Source organism: Brassica oleracea, chromosome C3 (assembly GCF_000695525.1).
Source record: "Brassica oleracea var. oleracea cultivar TO1000 chromosome C3, BOL, whole genome shotgun sequence".
Lineage (NCBI taxonomy): Eukaryota > Viridiplantae > Streptophyta > Magnoliopsida > Brassicales > Brassicaceae > Brassica > Brassica oleracea.
The window spans coordinates 25,251,978-25,271,661 of record NC_027750.1 but is presented as its reverse complement, the minus strand read 5'-3'; the positions used below and the strand labels follow the sequence as shown (position 1 = coordinate 25,271,661).

Sequence of the window (19,684 nt, the reverse complement as noted above, 5' to 3'; positions counted from 1 at the left end):
AACGAATATCAACCAAATGTGTTTAGAACGTACAACGTAAACATGGTGGCTTGTTGGGGTCATAACAAATCAGAGCGGCAAGAACACGAGAAACAAATCTTCAATCTTCTTATAACAGCGTCGCAAATAATCAAAAACGTGCAACCTTCTAAGTGGCTAAGAAGAGTATACATTTTTTTATGGGGGGGATGCCAAAAGAAATAAGTTTATGGAAACCATATTAGGATCAGTTTTCACCTCTCCTCAAAACTTCGTGTTCGTGAAATCATCAGCTTGTAATGAAGACCCAGCTTGCTTCACACCAGACTCTTCCATAGTGTTTATATACCATCTAACCAATACAAAAATAAAAAAAAATGAACAAGAGATCAGCATGAAAGATTTCATCACACTGTTCGTGTTAGATGCAATGAAGAGAATGAAAAAATGCTAATGATTGCACACTAAACACTAAATGAACAAACTAACCTTGATGAGGATCTTCGTGTACAAAGAAACTGGCAGCAACTATCAAGTAACAAAGAATGAGCATCAATCCTTTGAAGTAATTCGATGTCCCTTCCTGTGTACATATACATAATCAGTCATTGATTTTTGATGTTTTGGGGCCACTCCAAAAGGTGGTGAGACTTAACCCACCTGGAGGAAAAAAGCTACAACTATAACGGTTATGAACAGCATAGCCGTCTCAAAAAGCTGGAAGTTGAGATCCATCTGTTCACCCATCATCCATCCAATCACCACACAGAACGGTACCTAAACAATACAAACCAGCAACAGAGATCATTGAACTAGCTTTGTTGACCAAAGATGATATATACTGATGTACTCATGTTACATACCACGAACATGGAGATCTGTATAGAGGAACCAATAGCCACACCTAATGACAGATCCTGTAGAGGTAAAAGAAAGAAGTTTAACAGTGTCTCAAGGCAAACTGAGATGTTAAGACTCAAGAACTAATCTGCCTACCAGTTTATCTTTCATGGCAAACATGATAGCTCCTGCATGCTCCGCTGCATTCCCAACGATAGGAAGCAATATGACACTGATGAAAGCTATCGGTATGTTCCAAGAAACCGAGGCACCCTGAAGGAAAACAATTTGCATAAAGACCATATGGCACAAGTTGAAGTAAGTGAATATAACTCTAGCAGTGGACAAGAAAAGGAACGTTGATTACTACCTCTATGGCATCAACAAGATAGCCAGAGAGAAGAGAGACCCAAGCAGTCAAGATTGAGAGCCATATGATAGCTTCCCACTTGGAGATCTCAGGATCTTCATCTTCACCAGAAGCTTCTTCGTTCTGATTTGCTTCCTAGAGTTTCAATCATACATCAAGCAAGAAAATAAGTCCAGGTCGAACACAATTACACAAAACAAATGTTTGAACAACAACAACAAACCTCTTCAAGACGGCTATAAGAACTAGACTGGCTCTTTAACTGGAAGAAAAGGTAAGCAGCATATGCTATAAGCATTATGCAGCTGCTGAATCTTGACAGAGCAAGCTCCGATGATCCGGTATGAACCTCACTATGCGTGTAGTAAAGAACAGCAGGGAAGAGTATCCCCATGACAGCCATCAAAAGCAATCCTGAGTTCACAACTGCAATTCCCTGGACGCACAAGTACATGAATATCAATAAAACAAAAACAACAAAGCAGAATACAATGACCTGCTTACTTTGTCAAAGACTTGGTCTTTCTGGTGAAACACTAGCCCACCGCAGAAGAAAGCGCAGCCGAGCACAAGCAGCATGTTAGAGAGAATGGATCCTAACAACGTCTGCTGAACCACACGTATCATTCCGTTTTTCAAAGCGAAAATCGATATGATCAGCTCAGTCACATTCCCAAATGTAGCATTTAGAAGGCCTCCAACTGTAGGGCCAGTGTAAAAAGCAAGTTGCCTGTTTCAAAAAGAAAAGAAAAAGCCACATAAGTCTCACAAAACAGAATGATGGTAAGGGTAAGTTTGTGGCTTACTCTGTGGCGTATCCTAGACGTTCAGCCAATGGTGTAATGCCGATTAAGCTCAGCAAGAACACCCACCCCTGAAGCCAGTCAAACAATCATTTCTTGAGAGACTTCAACACTTAGAGACAAGAAATCAAAACCACTAGTATTAATTACTACACTTAACGATTTTACCTTACTATCTACCATGTAGTGGACCAAGATTGCTAGAGGACCGAAAGGTAACAAGAGATTGAGTTTATTAGATAAAATAACGATCTTGATGCTCTTTATAACGCTGTTCTTTGGCGATTTAGTGGCGTGTTCGTGGAAACTTGGAGAAAGAGAGCCTTGCTCCATCAGAGAAGCTGCTTTAGTATGTGTGGAATCGTCTTCTTCTCGTCTAAACAGGCTTTTGTGCTCAAGTTCATTAACCGATCCCATCTGTTTACAGTAAATCATCTTCTCTCATTAAAGAAGCCCCACAAGGATCTCAGTTAAAAATATCAAAGAGTGTGCTGACGTGGACTTACTTCAACTTGTGCTTCGATAAGAGCCGGCACTTTACAATGACTCATTACCCTCTCGTGGCTACCAAAACATGGACTAAAGGGGATAAACTTTCTTCTTGTATGAGATCTAAGTTGCAAATCAAAGAAGTTGTCTACTTGAGTCAAATCAAAACTCCTTTGTTTAAAAGAAACTCGATTTCATCCGGAAGAAACCGATTGAAAAATCGAGACTTTGGTGTAAGAAAGAGAGAAAAGAGGAAACTTTACCTTAAGAGTCAACGAAGGGTCACAAGAAAGCCGGCGACTTTGAGGTTTCTTCCTAATATCTTTCTTCTTGTTCTTGTTGTGATCTGGTGAAGAGTGATTTCAGAAAGATGGAATATAATAGAGGAGATTCGTGATCTGGATGTCGGTGTAAGGATTTAGAATCCTTTAGATCTCAGATGATGGTGCTAGTTGAAGAAGAGCACGAGCGAGGAAGTTTCCTTCTCTCTTTTTTCAAAGTTGAAATCTTTTCTTCTATCAGTTTGGAGACGAAAACTTTTTTTTTTTTTTTTACTAAAGAAGAAACGTAAAATAATAAGAAGAAGAAGAAGAAGAAGACAGAGATAACGGCGACGTTTTACCTTTTACGACGGTGGTCCCAATCAATAAATCTCGCATCTTTGTCTTAAAAAAATTACCCGCGAATCTTTTTCTATTTCGGTCAACTGATGGATTAGATATTCGGAAGAGAGCCCATTACAATCGTGTAACGGCCCGATATAAAGCCCAACAAAAAATACGTTTCTCTTACTTCTACTCCGGCCCACACATAAAGGAGGCCTGGGACCGGCGAAGCTTTTATATATATCAGTAAAGACCTAACCCAACTTTCGCATAACAATATTAGTATCTCACAAGGTATGTGAGTGAGTGGTTGGGGTGGGCACCTTACCCGATATCCGAAGCCGCATCTAAACCCGAATCGAAATTCGAACCAAAGTAGTAAAATATCCTGACGGGTAAAATTAAGAGAGATTGGATATCCGAACCCGAACGGGTAATATCCGAACCCGAATAGATATCCGAAGATAACCGAACATATGTATAATTAACCTTATATTTCTAGTTTACATCTCTCATTTCATATAAAATATTTATATTGATACTACACAATTACGGAGAAAATGATTTGCTACTCACTTAAAATGCATGTCAAACTTTTTATTTCAAGAATTAACAAAAAGTTACATCCAAAATTTAAAACAATAACCAAATTAATGTCTTCTTAGTTTTAAAATGTTATGTCCAAATCAATTAACCATTCAATATATTAAAAATTAAAAAATTACTTAAGTGAAAGTTATATTTTTAAATACAAGAAATTTGAGAAATGAAAAATTTAATATTTTTTTTCAAAATCTAAATATCCGAACCCGATCTGAAATAACCGAATCCGAACTAAAAATACCCGAATCTGATCCGAAGTTCAAAAATACCCGAACAAATTCTACACATCTATACCGAAATACCCAAAAATCTAAAATACCCGACCCGAACCCGAACGGGTATCCGAACGTCCACCCCTACTGAGTGGTGATGTTCCGTTTGCGAATAAGGCTCGATAAAAAAAGCATCATAATTCACTTGTTTGTTTTAATTGTCTTTTGGCATATATCTGTTTATTGGGTATGATTGGCTATTGCTGTAGTTGTTCTCCACAACTACAATTATACCCACAGTTCTAAATCTACACCAATATTGATTTATATTTTTTTTAAAGCTCACAGCCTTTTTTTTTTAGTCTACAACACTTCTTTAAATTTATATATTTATAATTGCTCTGCAAAGCCAAATTCTTACAGTCCAAATTAAAGACTTTAAAAGTTAAAAAATGAAATCACATCTCTTACCGATCACACCCATATAATTTGATTTATGTTGTTCAAAAATAAAAATAAAAAATTGATTTATGTAATTCTGTAATTATTTTGTATCTTTGGATTGATAATAAAAATGTTTAGCCGAAAATAATTATTATTATCAACTCATAGCCTTTTATTAGACCCAAGTTGGGCCCATTAGACTGGTGTCGCAGTTTACATGGTTCATCAAATATGAGAGGAAGGGAACCAGCCAACGTCTTTCCCAAAATAGTATGAACTGGAATTACGCAAAGCCGGTTTAGACTATCAGCATTAGTGAACCACATGGTAGGGGTTCACAAAGCATTTTTTTATTATTTTATTTTTTTGTTTGATTTTTGTTTTTAAAAAAAGAAATATATATATATATATATATATTAATAGGATCAATCGTGGGCCGCCACGTGTCGTGGAGTCCGTGATACAGTGATGATCCCGGTTCACTGGAGTGAACTCCCAAGAGACAGGTTCATAGCTTTTGTTTATTTTAATTTTTTTTTTTTGAAAACTGTTTGAACTCCCCTTGGAGTTCACCAATACTGATGTCCGCGCTACAGTGATGATCCGGGTTCACTGGAGTGAACTCCCAAGAGACAGGTTCATAGCTTTTGTTTATTTTAATATTATTTTTTTTGAAAACTGTGTGAACTCCCCTTGGAATTCACCAATGCTGATGCCCTTATAAAGCTTTGGGGCTAGCTATTCACCTAACTTTGCTCAAAATATGGATTCAATATAAATAAAAAAAAAAGATAAGAAGATGCCATCCAAGTGGTAGTATATGGGTTTCTATATATAATCGTATTAATTAATCTTTTTAAAAAATAATTAATTCGATAAAAATCAATTTTATAAGAAGTTGAGAAGTACTTTCCAATTAAGCACATGGCCAGGTAACTTCATACCGAGTTGTCGCTCCATTATACGCATTATACCGAGTTGTTCAGCTACGTTGTTGCTCAATTATTTATCCACAAACATCTTATTTAAAACAAGCCAAACACTAAATATATCTAAGTTAAGCTGCGAATCAACGACTTCGGGGGGAATATAATAGCCCTGTTCGTAACTCAAACGCTGCGATCGAGATGAGCGTCACAAAATTTAACGGAAGCGAGGGAAGAATTAACGAAGGATCTGCTGCTTTTAACCGTTTTTCAACCGCAGAGAAGAGATAATAGAGACAAAATGAGACGCTGTTATTTTTTGCGTCACCAGCGTCACCGGAGCTCTTTGATTATTTGATCGCAGTGTTTTCTATTTTATCACCGCCGAAACCAATAACGCAGAAAACTGTGAAAAAATGCAGTCGCAGGTCTTGATCGCAGCGTTACCCAAACGAACAGGGCTAATATGAAACTTGTGAAACATTCACAAAGATAGTTGTTGCTATACAGCCAACAAAACATCAACATACTAATACACAGTAATCTATTATTATATGGACAAGGACAGCAATTGTATTACAGTTTACAACTAATCAACTCTTGAATAAGGGACTAAAGGGTATAGTTAGCTGTGGACTAAGGGCAGTTACTTGAATCAATAACTTACAAATAATCATCCTCTTGTAAGTTAAATTTACATGAACCCTAAGATATTTAAACATCTAGGTTAATCACATAATAGAATCATATGAATGTTTATAGAGTTACATAGATTCATTTTGTCTGAGAGATCTTTCTGAATGAATTGAACCATGAATGGAAGATGAACAGCTCAATCTCTTCTTAGGAACTCTAGGTTTCTCTCGCCTCGCCTATAACGTTAGTTGTTGCTTTTAGGATATCTTTATGATGGTCTAAAGATATGTATTTATAGGTGGAGAGAGGACATAATTCCTCTTTAGGGTTTCCTTTAGATTAATCTCAACCGTCCATCAAGGTAGAGATAAATTAAGAATTACTCCTTTATTTCTAATTTCATTGGTCACCACATATATTAAGGAATAGCAATATTCCAATAGAAAATGGATAACTATAAGACCATATAATAGGGAAAGGAAATATTCCTTACAGTCTCCCACTTGGTCGTTAGTGAGATCCACTAATGTTTTCTTTATGGAATCATAAGACCGGCATAATATGCTATAACTTTTTTTTATTTGGTCATCATAAGTGTCTTGGCTAATCTAGTAATCAATGAGAGTCATGGCGGTCGCACATCATTCTGCAACATGATCCCTTCCATGTACTACCGCATTGAACACCTTCATAATTAGACCATAAACATAAGTAGGAGTATCGTAATGGTCCCTTTAATGTCTTTAACGAGAGACTCATTCTGTTATCATAAATCCAACCAATAATAATGTGGTCTGCAAATTGAAGAAATCAATATATGGACTGAAACAATCTTCGAGGCAATGGTACCTAAAGTTTGATGAAACCATTACGAAATTCGGTTTCAAAGAAAACATTGTGGATCCATGTATATACCTCAAGATCAGTGTGAGTAAGTTCATATTTTTGGTTCTGTATATTGATGACATATTATTAGCCAGCAGTGATCTTGGTTTATTACATGAGACTAAGAGTTATCTCTCTGAGAACTTTGAAATGAAAGATATGGGTGAGGCATCCTATGTGATAGGAATTGAGATATTCTGTGACAGATCACTAGGAATTTTGGGATTGTCTCAGAAAGCATATATTGATAAAGTTCTTGAGAGATTCGGCATGATGACATGTTCTTCTAGCATTGTTCCTATGCATAAAGGTGACACGCTTAATCTTAAGCAATGCCCGCATAATGAAATGGAACGTAATGAAATGCAAAAATACCCTTATGCATCTCTTGTGGGAAGTTTGATGTATGCACAGGTTTGTACCAGACCTGATATTAGCCACGCAGTTGGCATGCTGGGTAGATTTCAGAGTAACCCAGGACTCGCTCATTGGCAAGCTGCAAAGAAAGTTTTGAGATACTTAAAGGGAACAAGAAACTACATGTTGACATATTAAAAATCAACACATCCACAGATGGTTGGATTTTCGGACTCAAATTTTGGTGGATGCAAAGACTCTAGACACTGTACTCTCGGCTATGTGTATCTCCTTGGTGGAGGTGTCATCTCATGGAAAAGCCAGAAGTCATAGTTGATATACATATCCACTATGGAAGCTGAGTATGTTGCATGTTATGACGCTTCTATTCAAGGAACATGGTTGCGGAATTTTGTGTCAGAGTTTGGGGCTTTGAGTTTTTTTGACAAGCCTCTCACTCTTTACTGTGACAATCAAGCTGCAATCTTCTTCGCTAAGCATGATAGGATATGTAAGGGAGCCAAGCATATGGACCTCAAATATCTATCACTGAAGCAAGATGTCAAAAAATAAAAGTTTGTCATTGAACATATAGGCACTGAACTTATGGTTGCAGACATATTTACAAAAGCTTTACCTCCAAAGACTTTCATGAAGCATGCTGCAAGTATGAGTCTTGAGGATAGCGCCTAATGTTGTTTGTTTACGATTAGCCTATGTATGACAATTATTTAAGCTCTTTTATAACTTTTACATCTTTTATATGTTCTGTTTCCAATGTGCACACACATTAATGTTGGTTGGATTTATGATAACTGAATGAGTATCTCGTTAAAGACATTAAAGGGACCATTACGATACTCCTACTTATGTGTATGGTCTAACTATGAAGGTGGTCAATGCGGTAGTAAATGGAAGTGATCATGTTGCAGAATGATGTGCGACTGCCATGATTCTCATTGATTACTAGATTAGCCAAGACACTTATGATGACCAAATAAAAGGGAAAGGAAATATTCCTTACACCTCTTATGCAAGGGACTAAGTGCAGTTACTTGTGGACCCGTGGTTATTTTTGTGGTGATCATTTTCAGTGACAAGTTTTACTACGAGCGAAAAAAGAGTTGAATATTAGTTGATGGTAGTAACAGAAGTATAATTGATTAATTGGCATATTAAAAAAAAAGGAATCAAGTAACGTATATAGAGCCAGCGTCTGTGGAACTTGGAGTACACACAAAAAATGACTCCTCAAGTCCTTGAAACAAAGTAGTAGTAGAACCTTAACTATATAATCAAACAAAGCACCAATATAATCAACCTTATAGGTTAATCATTTTACTATATTTGTAAAAGAATATACACGTTAACTGTTGCTAGTCACTCATCCCACAATTAACCAACAACCCATCCATTACATTTACTACTAAAATATGTAATATGTCAACCACTAAACCATCTTTCAAACTAAGACATATTAAGGAGTGTGTTACGCACATATTCGTATTGTTTTCTAGAAGTCCATATCCATCTCCCTGGCCTAACCGACACGTCCTTGACAGACACTTTTGTCTCTTATCTCTAAACTATTGCGACCATAAATAAATGTATAAACGTAAAAATGCTTCTGCATATAAACATAAAAAAAGCTTCTAGAAAGCCATTGATATTTATTTGACGGTGCGTTTATTTTCCTTAGCTGTAAAGATATTTTAATCCGTGCTCGCACAACCGTTGATTTGCTGGGCATGATTTCTTCTTCTAGAAGCACATTATGTTTTTTCGTTTTTTGTTTGTTTTGGAAACGAATATATTCTGCAAGTACTTTTATAATCAGTACTGGAGATAACATTTTTTAAATATATTATAGTACTTTATAAACACTAATATCACATTTAAATTAATGGTTAGAGACTTAGGTTGACTGTTCAAAAATTACATCCTTTAATTTTAAAATCCGATTAAATTTCACAAAACATGTATAAACAAAGAATAATTATTCTCTTTTTTGAAACACAGAATAATTATTCTCTAATTATGATAATACGAAATTACGAATAATAAGTATACAGCTCTATCTGAGTATCATAATTTCAACCTTACTGAAGCTGAGCCGAGCCGATAAAGAGATTCTAGAAGGCCGGTCTTTTGAACAGGATGACACGTCATCGTACCATCGAAGTCGAATAAGAGGAAATTCTTTATATATTAATCGAGAAACATTACAACATTGTTTCGTAGTCACGTGTCACCATGAGAATGAAATTTCAAATTATTAGAAAAATAGATTGATCTATCTTAACTTACATTATACTTTTTATTAAACTAACTATCAAATTGATAAATATTGCACAAAAAATATTCTCGTATTTTTCTTAAATAAAAGTTACAAAATTATCTAATATGATTAACATATATATAACAATTGATGATTATGAATAATAAATATTTGATAACAATTTTGTATCGTAGATTTTTTTTGTTTAATTTATATTATTAAAAGATATTAAACAATCAAATTAACCATATAATAAAAAAATTAGATTTTTTCTTATATGTTATATTTTGATTTTTAAAACGACTATGAATTATTAGAAATTTTAAAATCCCACTTTGAAAATTTTGTGATCAATAACTTATTTTTTTGTTATAACAAGATACAAATAATCATAAAATTGTATTAATATGGATTTTTATTTAATAAATATTAAAATTAAATAATATATATATATATATATATTCAGCTAACGACTTGAAGCAAGAAAATTGACTGCATCAATTTAGTCGTCCAGTTGAAACCCTTCGAAACAATGTGGAAGACTAAGGTCAAAGTAATTCAATTTTTGAAACGATACTAAGTTGATGGTTCTAAAACCATTAAAATGGTTCTCAGTAATGTTAAAGTAAAATATTTAAAAAAATTTGTAGAACACATTTATGTAATAAAAATTCACTTGATGACCACATTATGGTTTTATAGGTATAAACAGGGTGATAAAAATTTTGAGCCCAAATCGATCAGGCTCATCGTAAATTCAAAATAGATTTTGGTCCACAATTACAATTACAAATGCTTAGTCCAACATATAAATGATTATATAAAGAAAACATAACTGTATGCATATTAAAAAAATTCAAACATATATATATATATATATATATATATATTTTTTTTTTTAATTTATCAATACTATATATTTTTAATTTTTATTATATAAGCTCACCATGTCTTATCCTAGTATAATATTATTATTTAGCAGTTAAAGTATCAAGAAAATAATGAATACTAGATTTTGATCCGTTCAGGTGTATTTTTTATAAAAAATATGATGCTATTTGTTTTTTATGTCACTATTTAGGGTTTGGCAAAAAACTCAAATTCGAAGGACCGAACCGATCCCAATCCTAATAAGTAGTACTAAATCCGAACCAAAATTAATTAAATATCTAAATTATTCAAAATTTTGGTATTTGAAGAATTGAAATCTAATCCGTTCCGAACCGAAATATTTTTGTTTTCCAAAATAGATTTATATACTTGTATATGTTAATTATTTTTAGATTTAATATTTATAAGAACATCCAAAATATATGTGATACTTTTAAGTTCGTTTGAATACTTGAAAGTATATACAAATAATCAAACGTAAATATCTAAAATAATTAAAATATATTCAAAAACTCCAAAAATATTTAAATAATTATTAATTTTCTATCCAAATATTTAAACCAAACCAATTTATATGTTAAGTTAGGTACTCTAACATATGTTATTCAAATTTATATGTAATATATTATATTGTTTATAGATTTTTAAAAAATTAAAGCATAGAATAAATTTTAAAATTTTAAAAATAATTTAAATTAGTTATCCAAATCCGAACCGAATCCTTAAAGATCTGAACCAAACACGAAATCCCAAACAGACTTGAAAACGAACCTGAACGCCCACCCCTAATCACTATTATTTATTCTATATGTGTCATCATAGGTTACAAAATTATGTGTAATCTTATAATTAATCGTATTTTAAACGTACCATCAAATAAGTAATCTTATAATTAATAATATTTTATACGTACAATCATATAAATAATCACATATGTTATATTTTTAAATTTGAATATGAAATATAAAAACCATAATTTAAGTTAGTGTTTGAAACTAGGCTTTGTATTATCTTTGTCTTATATATATTGAAAACATTTTTATAATGGTTATTGGAAAATATGTTAGTAAAAATCAAATTTTGAATATACGTATATTTTTGAATGAATTTTTGATATAAATTAATTTTAAATTATTACTTTTGATTTGAATATGTATATCAAGTAAAATAAGTCCATTACTTTTTAATATTACGTAATGGACTTATAATTTTTTTAATAGCATTAACTTTTTACTTTTTTTTTTTTAACTTACTGCTATCAATGTTGCAAACAGCATTATATTTATTTTTTTACTACTATGTAAGTTTCCAAACAAATATTAAGGGTACTCCTAGTTTAATAAGATAAATTTTAAATTACCAAAACTTATGGACTCTATAAATAGTGGTTATTTCTCAATCCATCTCCTCTTGTGATTCATATCTGCTTCTCCGACGTACCTTCTCTGCTTAATCCAAATTTTAACGCGTTCTTTCGAATTCGCCCCTCCAATTTTAATTTAATTACGTAAATGTCCGGAACTCTAATCTACTTCGCCGTTAACTCCCTTCGATTCTCGCCGGAAAATAGCCTTCCTCAACCCAAGGCAACCAGACTCCACAACGGAAACGCGCGGTTTCCCACCGGAGCTACGTCGTTTAGAGCTTCGGCAGCGCAGACTCTCAACGCCGAACCAGCTGTAACGGAATCCGTTCGCCGGCGAGCGTCGAGCCTCTACGAACTGCTGAGAGTCGACGAAACGGCGTCGTTGACGGAGATTAAGACGGCGTACCGGAGCTTAGCTAAGGTTTTCCATCCTGATGCGTCGTCGGAATCGGACGGACGAGATTTCATGGAGATTCACAAAGCTTACGCGACGCTGGCGGATCCGACGACCAGAGCGATCTACGATTCGACGCTGGGAGCACGAGGGAGACGAGTGTACGCTGGAGCTACGGGTCGGACGAGTCGGGTTTACCCGACGACCCGGAGATGGGAGACGGATCAGTGTTGGTAGTTTAAGTCTTTAGGTTTCCGATGACTTTTTTTTACTCAATTTCCCCCTTTCATTATTTTTTTAACTAAGGGGTAAATAAGTTTTTTTTTTACCACAGATGGTTAATGAATAGAGATATGTACATTTTTTTCTGATCTATAACAAAATAAAAAAAAGTGAAAACAGAAACAAAATGTATTTTTAATTTACAGTTTATGCATATCTTTGGAATTGTAGTTACTTATATCCAGTATATCAGTCCCAGTGCTGCAAGCTTTCTAATTAACAAGTTCCACTGATCTAATATTCGAAATCTAGTTTTATGAATCTCCTCTTTTAAACTTGGTCTTTATAGATACTATGCTTTTGCATTCTATGATAATGCATTTCACAATGGAATATTTAATAAATTTTTAGGAACCTTTTATTACAGTCAAACTCCAAACACTGGCTTGGTTTTTTACCTACCGATATTCTTGAGTACAACCAGATTTTAATTTTTAAAGAAAAAAGGAAATACAATATTAAAACAAAAAATGAAAAGATAAATCAAAATCTAATAAAAGTAGAGATACCAAATAAGAGTAGAGATTGCTTATCACTGAACAAGACGAGAGATTGTGAGTTTCCAAAAAAAAAAGACGAAAGATTGTGTATCATTTGCAGCTCATAATCATGGAGTTGATGATGGCTTTGACCTCAGGATCAGTTACTACAACCAAGGGTTTTAGAAGCTTTTAGGGTGTTTTAATTTTTATGAGATTTAAGTGAGTTTTGAAGTTATTTGGGTGATTTTGGTGAAATTTTAAAAATACAATAAAAAATCTTAGGTGATTTGATAAGATATCTTGTATAGATTTTTAAAGTTGTTTAGGTGATTTGAAATAGTAAATACTAGTTTTGGTCAATATTTTTTTTTACGGGTTTATCTACCTAATAATACTATCTACTATGAATATGGATAGTGTTATTAGGTAGATAAACCCGTAAAAAAAATATATTGACCAAAACTAGTATTTACTATATTTTTTTTATGAATCATTGTCTGTATATGCATATATTTGTACGAGTATCTACTCCGTGAGCTCAACTAATCATCGAGTTCCACATTAAATGTGACATGTGCGTATGTTTCCTCATTCTCAATGTCTGAAAAGTTCTGTTCGTTTTTACCAGACTAACTTGAGTACATGAGACTCCTCTGATCAAGGAGATGATGCTCAGGTTGTGGGATGACTTTTTGGTGTGAAGCACTTCCTCTGCTTCTTCTTATGCCAAGTCTGTGTTAAATCATTCAGTACAGTGTAGGCAGAATGTGTTGACTTAATACAAGTATATCTCTCACCATTCTCAGCGACTCCCGAGTGTAAAGCATCAAAGATTGGACCCAATAACCTCTGATATGACATGTTGTTGATCCTCAAATTACCATATGAGTTGAAGCATTCTCCAATAGCTAGATTTCAGGATGTGAAGTGGTAGCAGAGGTTGTGTTATTAAGTTTTCCTCATCAATAACTCCAGAAGTTATACCATTTGTGAATCACTTGCTTCTTGCCAATGCTCCTCCTGGATCAGCCTTCCCTTAGAGAGATGCCAGAGACAACTCATTCCCATGATCAATCAGTAGAACTGTTTCCTTCAGTAGCTTCTGAGTTCTCTCAGTCTTGTTGCTTGTCATATAGCCAAAGGCAAGCCCGAAAATCCTTTTATAGTCATCCACAAAGTAAACATCAAGACCTTATGTCACATTATCCGCCAGCTCTTCAAAGTCTCTCCGGTTTCCCTCTAGAAATATTATAGTCTTCACTTGACTCCGTCTGGTCGCTATGGTTTTCTCCTTCACCTGAAATATAGTGTAAGAAACTTGCAGCAAGTTCTGTAATATGTCCAAAAAGCATTAACAAAGTTAGAGTAACTAACTTATCCCACCAATAGGAAGAATAAAGTTCATCAATTTATCACTAATTCAACTTATCTAAACCCCGTCAATATTTACATTGGGAGGCAAAAAAAGAGAGATGCGAGGGAAAGATAAAGAACAAACTCACAAGACTTGGTTTTTGTCTATGAGCTTATGAGTTGAGAAGAAAGCATCTCAAATTGATTCATTGTGTGGCAGCTCGAACCGATCAACAATTCTACAGTAAAAACGGTGGTGAAAGCTTCCTGAGAAGTGATAATACCGAGATCCATGAACTCGCGCTCACTCTCTTCGTCCCATTCTCTACGAAGTGATGAAATCACCATGCAGGTTTCACAGAATTTTAGGTTAGAGAAACCTGTTATAACAAGAGCCGGAGGTTTTTTTTTTATGGCAAGGCAATATTTTTCTCTCTTTCAGTTCTCTCAAATAAACATCTATAGAGATGTTATTCTGTGGGGGTTGTTTTTAACTAAAAGTTGAGGTAAATGTATTCTCAAATCCTCTTTACAAAATTTATTTTCAAAATACTGTTTACCTTTGAAAAATACTAGATTTGATATAGTTTTTATAAATTGTCAATGAATAACATGGAATTTCAAGTGATATTTAATAACTTTGTACAAACTCCACATTGAATAACAGGAGATTTGGAAAAAAAATAATTAAATCACTACTTGAATAACATGAAATTTTAATCAAATTTCACAATCTCCTAAAACCCTTGGTTCAATACAGCCCCCTTAATAGGGGTTGTTGGTTCTACTATTTTACTGGATTTGAGAATTCTTCTAGGATTTAATAAATCCATTAATTTTTAAATCAGACATATAGATTTCAGAATCAAACATACAAAATTCAGAATCAAAATAAATGGATTATTAAAATCAATCAAATGAATTTGCAATAAATTCAGCTTTATAATAAAACAAAGTACATAAAAAGTAAAACACATTCATATATCATACGTTTATAAAATCTCTCCACATATATGTTGCTATTGTGGCTCTCATTTGATTGACATGTGTTTCTTTGTTGATCCCGAGTTACAAGAATTTCTTCATCATTGTTATTAACTTCTTCAAGATGTTTTACATCATCAGAGTCTTTTTCTTCAGGAAAATTATTTGTTCTACAAAATTTCCGAAGAAAATTATGTAACCCAACACACGCAAGTACGATCTCTGTTTGTTTGTGTCTTGTAAGGAAAAAGAGGTGCAGATTTAAAAATTAGAAACCAAGATTTGAATATACTAAAAATTCTCTCGATAACATTCCTCAAGGAAGCATGACGATGATTAAACAAATCTTTATCATTCTGAAGAGTAGAATCCTGACCAGAAAACTCTTGTAGATGGTATCGAACACCTCGATATGGAGCTAAGAAGTTTCGGCGATTTGCAACACCTCAATATGGAGCTAAGAAGGTACATATATATTTATATATATGTACCTTATGGAACTGGTAGTCGATTAGTGTTCCTTGTTAAAGCATCATTTAACATCTTTGAATCATGAGCTAAATCTTCCCATCCACTAAACACGTATATGAATTCAAGATCAAAATTACATGCAGCCAACACATTTTGGGATATATCACCTTTTCTATTGCGGAAAGAAGCTGCATCTTTTTTTTGTACCATTGCAAATATATGTGTACCATCTATAGCTCCGACACAATCCTAACATAGAATAAAATTATGATCTATAGAAAATAATAACTAAATCATGGTTAAAATAATAATAAAATGTACTTTAAAGTACGGATAAAATCTTGTACTTTCTTTAATCTCGTGAGGTGTTCCGGATCCGGCGGTAGCCATAAAACTTGGTGAAATTTGGTTTAAAGCTTGCAAAACTTTGCGAAAATTCTCACCTATAGCAAACTTGGATCTTTTAAAAGTATCCCTTGTATAGCAATACCTCAAATTTTGACCAACTACAAGGAGAAAAGATGCAACCATTTCTTCAAGGCTGATATATCTTGTATGAATTAAACTTGTCTTCTCTCTGAGAAGGTTGCGTAACTTCAAAAATATATTTGGATATCTCTCTAAAATGAAGAGGATCTTCTTTTAGCACATTTTCTATATAATCTTGACCAGCTCTTGTGATTGGGCGTCGTGTGGGCCGGGGCGTTCAATTTGCAACTGAAGTTCTCGTTGTCGCTTCTTCAAACACATCATCTGACGAAGAATTAAGAGCACCAATAAAATAATATGGGCATCTAACTCATCATCTTCATGAGACAAATATGAATTTTTTTTTTCTGATTCTTGTTGGCCAAGAAATTCTGAATCCATGTTTGATAATATTTTGACAAAAGAGCTTAGAACCTATCAAACAAGCACGAGACTTTTATTATAATTATTACTTGATGGGTTTTCTCAATAAGCAACTTAAATCATTATTTATATAAATTTTACATTTTCAGTTAGTAAAGTTTTCTTCAGTTACATAATTCTCATTTATAAATTTATGTAAACTTTACATTCAATAAAAAGTAAAAAAAATGTAAATATTGATGTGTTAAATATAAAGTTTACTTTTTAATTTTATGTAAATTTTACATCAATATAAAAATGACAATTGTGCAATCGAAGAAACTCAATTTTTTACATATTTACATATACTTTACATTCAATAAAAAAAGTAAAAACAAAATATGTAAAAAAGGAAAACACTATTCTAATTAGTTTGTATGCAAAACACATGTGCTAGCATTGTAATATGTTTGTATGAAAGACACATGTGCTTAGTGCATGTTTCGAACTAAAACAAAGGATAGCAACACTATTTTTTTGTTGGAGAAAAACTTATAAGAAAAATCCATTCAAAATAACAAACTATGACTGAATATTTGTTTCTTTGTATTTTACTCTTTAAAACACTTATAAATCTATTCAAATCCAAATACAAATCAAATTTTTAATCAAATCCTTACTATTAAATAACACCTAATTTTCAAATCTATTTTAAAATCATAGAATCAATAACAATGAATTTGGATACAGATTTTAAAATCATAGAACCAATAACACTAGATTTTGCTTGGATTTTCAAATCCACTAAAATGTACAAACCAGTAACACCCCCTAAGTCTTAACCGTGAACTTTAGTGTTCAGTTTTAAGAAAACCTTGATTTGGAACTTGATTGGTTGAGACTATATGTTTATCTTTTTTCTTTAACATTTAGAGGATTTATTCAACCTAAAAAATAGAAGTATTTGTGTTAAAATGATAAAATTTTCTATTATTTAAACATTTTTATTTTTAAAAAGTTATTGAATTTGAGGTCTATAGCTAGTGATTGTAAAGTATTTTGATGAAAGTTTTTAGTTAAAAACATAAAGTCCAAATCTCATAAAAATTTAGATGGTTATTGAAGTGTTCTAACCAAAAATCACAATAACCTTTTTAATTGCTTAAAATTATCTTAAAACTCATAAAATCAAATCATTTCAAATTATCTCAAATACATAATTCAATACATTAGTATTTGCTATTGTTTTAGAGTCAATTGTTGTAATATTTTCTTTTAAGAAATCAAAACAATCAATATGAAGATGTAACAAATTTAATTGGAATCTATTTCTAAAACAAATACTGGAAACTTAAATTTAATTAAACAATTAAGCGATATGTGTTTTGCAAATGCTAGCGTTAATGAATTATGATAGGAAATTGCTAGCTCAGGCACACTCACCATTACATTGTGAAGCCAAGCTTCAAGCAAGGTAAATGTGTAACATTTTCGCTAAAATCCCACAAATGCAAGCTTACAGACAAATCTTTTTCATTGATGAACAGAAGCAACTTACTGCCCAAAAGCTTGCGGAAGTTGTTGAAATGGAAAAACAAAACTCCTAAAAAAATATTGCTTTCACCTCTTCCGTGTTCCTAGGAGTCCCCGAACGGCTTCCCACAAATTATTTTGTCTAGTTAGCTTGAACTGTTTCTAGCTAATGTCTATTATTCTGTCCAGGTCTTGCTCGATTAATATATGTGGATTTTGTTTTAGAAATTGAATATCTACTTAGGACCAGTGTACTATTTATGTTTAATGTCTTCGAATTGTGGAGAATCTCACAACCTTAGGACGCCTCCTTTCCTTGTAGAACACTACACACCAAGATTGAACTTGCTTTCAGAACGTGATAAATCATAGTTATGAACAATCAGAAACTCCAAAAAACAGAACACCAAAAACAAAGTATGAAGAACAGAGCAAAACACAAAACACAGTCGAATGTTAACCTAGTTACACCCGTTAACGAGGGTGTTAGTCTGGGCTGGGAACCTCTTCCCGGGATCCAACAGATATTATAGATTACAAGAGAGTTTAAACTCCAAATCCTTTACAGTACTTATCTTGGTTAAGTGTTTCTCCTAATTTCTCAAGAACATGAAACGATCTCTCACATCTATCTTTCTATACAATGTCATATATATATGAAACTCACTTGACCTAATGCACTTTGGGATGCTCCAGTAAAGCATGCTTCTCTTCCCTACGGTTCATTTAAGACTCAACCTTATCTGCTTGTTCAATAGCCGACAAATCACAGGTTGCTTTTGCTTTATTAGAACTGAACCAAACGGCTTACTCTTGTGGCTAACCGATTCCTCTGGCTCTCGCTAATTCATGATTTAAGGCTTGAGCAACTGAAGAGGCAGAATTAATGATTTTCTGTAAATCGTGAAGCTAACTTTAGAAAGAGAAAGAAATGACCGGTCATAACAGGAAAGAAGAATTACTTTCCACCATGCCTTTAAAGCATGGGCAAGCTGGGAGTGTTCAGAATCAAACCGTTGCTGGGAAGCGTTTGTGTGATCGGCCATCAACATTGTTGGCAGATATAAAAGAGAAAAAAAAACACTGTTTTCGCCGAGCCATGAACCATTTGAGTTGTAATACCTCTATAAAATATAAAATATTTTTTTTTAAACAAGGTGAACTCAAATTTACCTGGAGGGATTGTCCACCATCATCCAACCCTAAACCTCCGCCGCCGGCAAGACCTTCCAGGTAAGAATTTTATGAGAAATGGTAGAGATGATTCCTCTTTATAGTTTTGCATGGATTGAAAAAGTCTATTTTTTTTTTGCTTTCTTTATACAGATAGCACTTGGTGACAAAGCTAACAATGCCTTGGCGAAGCTACATGAAACTGCTTATTTTACGCAGTGTTATGTTGGGCCCTAGTGGTGTTTTATTAGGCCTTATTACTAAAATAATAGATCATGTAAGCCTACTTAGCCCAATAGAGACTCATAGTCAAACTAGCTAATGATGGAGCAAGGAAACGGTTGTCAAAATACTGTTAGGATTGGGATTAGCGTTGCTTTAAAAGGCAAGAAATAGGTGTAACGTCCACACGCACTATCTCTCCTTTTCATCTCCCACTACATTTATCTTCTCTCTCTCTCTCTCTCTGTGTCTCCACGTTTCTCGCCAACAAAACC

At 33.4% G+C, this 19,684-nt stretch overlaps 2 protein-coding genes across 3 annotated transcripts; one reads left to right on the top strand and one right to left on the bottom strand.

Annotated features, from left to right (window-relative positions):
• Window positions 1-3: 3 nt before the first annotated feature.
• On the bottom strand, window positions 4-3,050 carry LOC106334477 (vacuolar cation/proton exchanger 2). Of its 2 annotated transcripts, none has more exons than XM_013772760.1 (12): window positions 2,745-3,050; window positions 2,499-2,604; window positions 2,161-2,409; window positions 1,996-2,063; window positions 1,694-1,919; window positions 1,413-1,625; window positions 1,190-1,324; window positions 976-1,092; window positions 843-896; window positions 640-756; window positions 469-562; window positions 4-331 (listed from the first exon to the last, which is right to left on the bottom strand). In XM_013772760.1, exons 2-12 carry the CDS (start codon window positions 2,541-2,543, stop codon window positions 321-323), a joined length of 1,329 nt encoding a protein of 442 aa, XP_013628214.1. In that variant the 5' UTR covers window positions 2,544-2,604; window positions 2,745-3,050; the 3' UTR covers window positions 4-320. The 2 variants fall into 2 exon arrangements, with proteins under 2 accessions (XP_013628214.1, XP_013628215.1); XM_013772761.1 differs by having other exon boundaries at window positions 2,499-2,629; window positions 2,745-3,035.
• An 8,692-nt stretch (window positions 3,051-11,742) lies between these two features.
• On the top strand, window positions 11,743-12,436 carry LOC106332586 (chaperone protein dnaJ 11, chloroplastic-like). The gene has a single exon (XM_013771060.1). The coding sequence runs from the start codon at window positions 11,830-11,832 to the stop codon at window positions 12,313-12,315; it is 486 nt and encodes a 161-aa protein (XP_013626514.1). The 5' UTR covers window positions 11,743-11,829; the 3' UTR covers window positions 12,316-12,436.
• Window positions 12,437-19,684: the final 7,248 nt, after the last annotated feature.

Excerpts from the sequence above, each read along its gene's own strand:
- LOC106332586 (XM_013771060.1), top strand. The coding sequence starts at position 11,830 with ATGTCCGGAACTCTAATCTACTTCGCCGTTAACTCCCTTCGATTCTCG.
- LOC106334477 (XM_013772760.1), bottom strand. The coding sequence starts at position 2,543 with ATGAGTCATTGTAAAGTGCCGGCTCTTATCGAAGCACAAGTTGAA. Across the intron at positions 1,920-1,995 it reads CGTCTAGGATACGCCACAGA|GCAACTTGCTTTTTACACTG; the intron begins GTAAGCCACAAA and ends TTTTTGAAACAG. Across the intron at positions 897-975 it reads TTGCCATGAAAGATAAACTG|GATCTGTCATTAGGTGTGGC; the intron begins GTAGGCAGATTA and ends TTACCTCTACAG.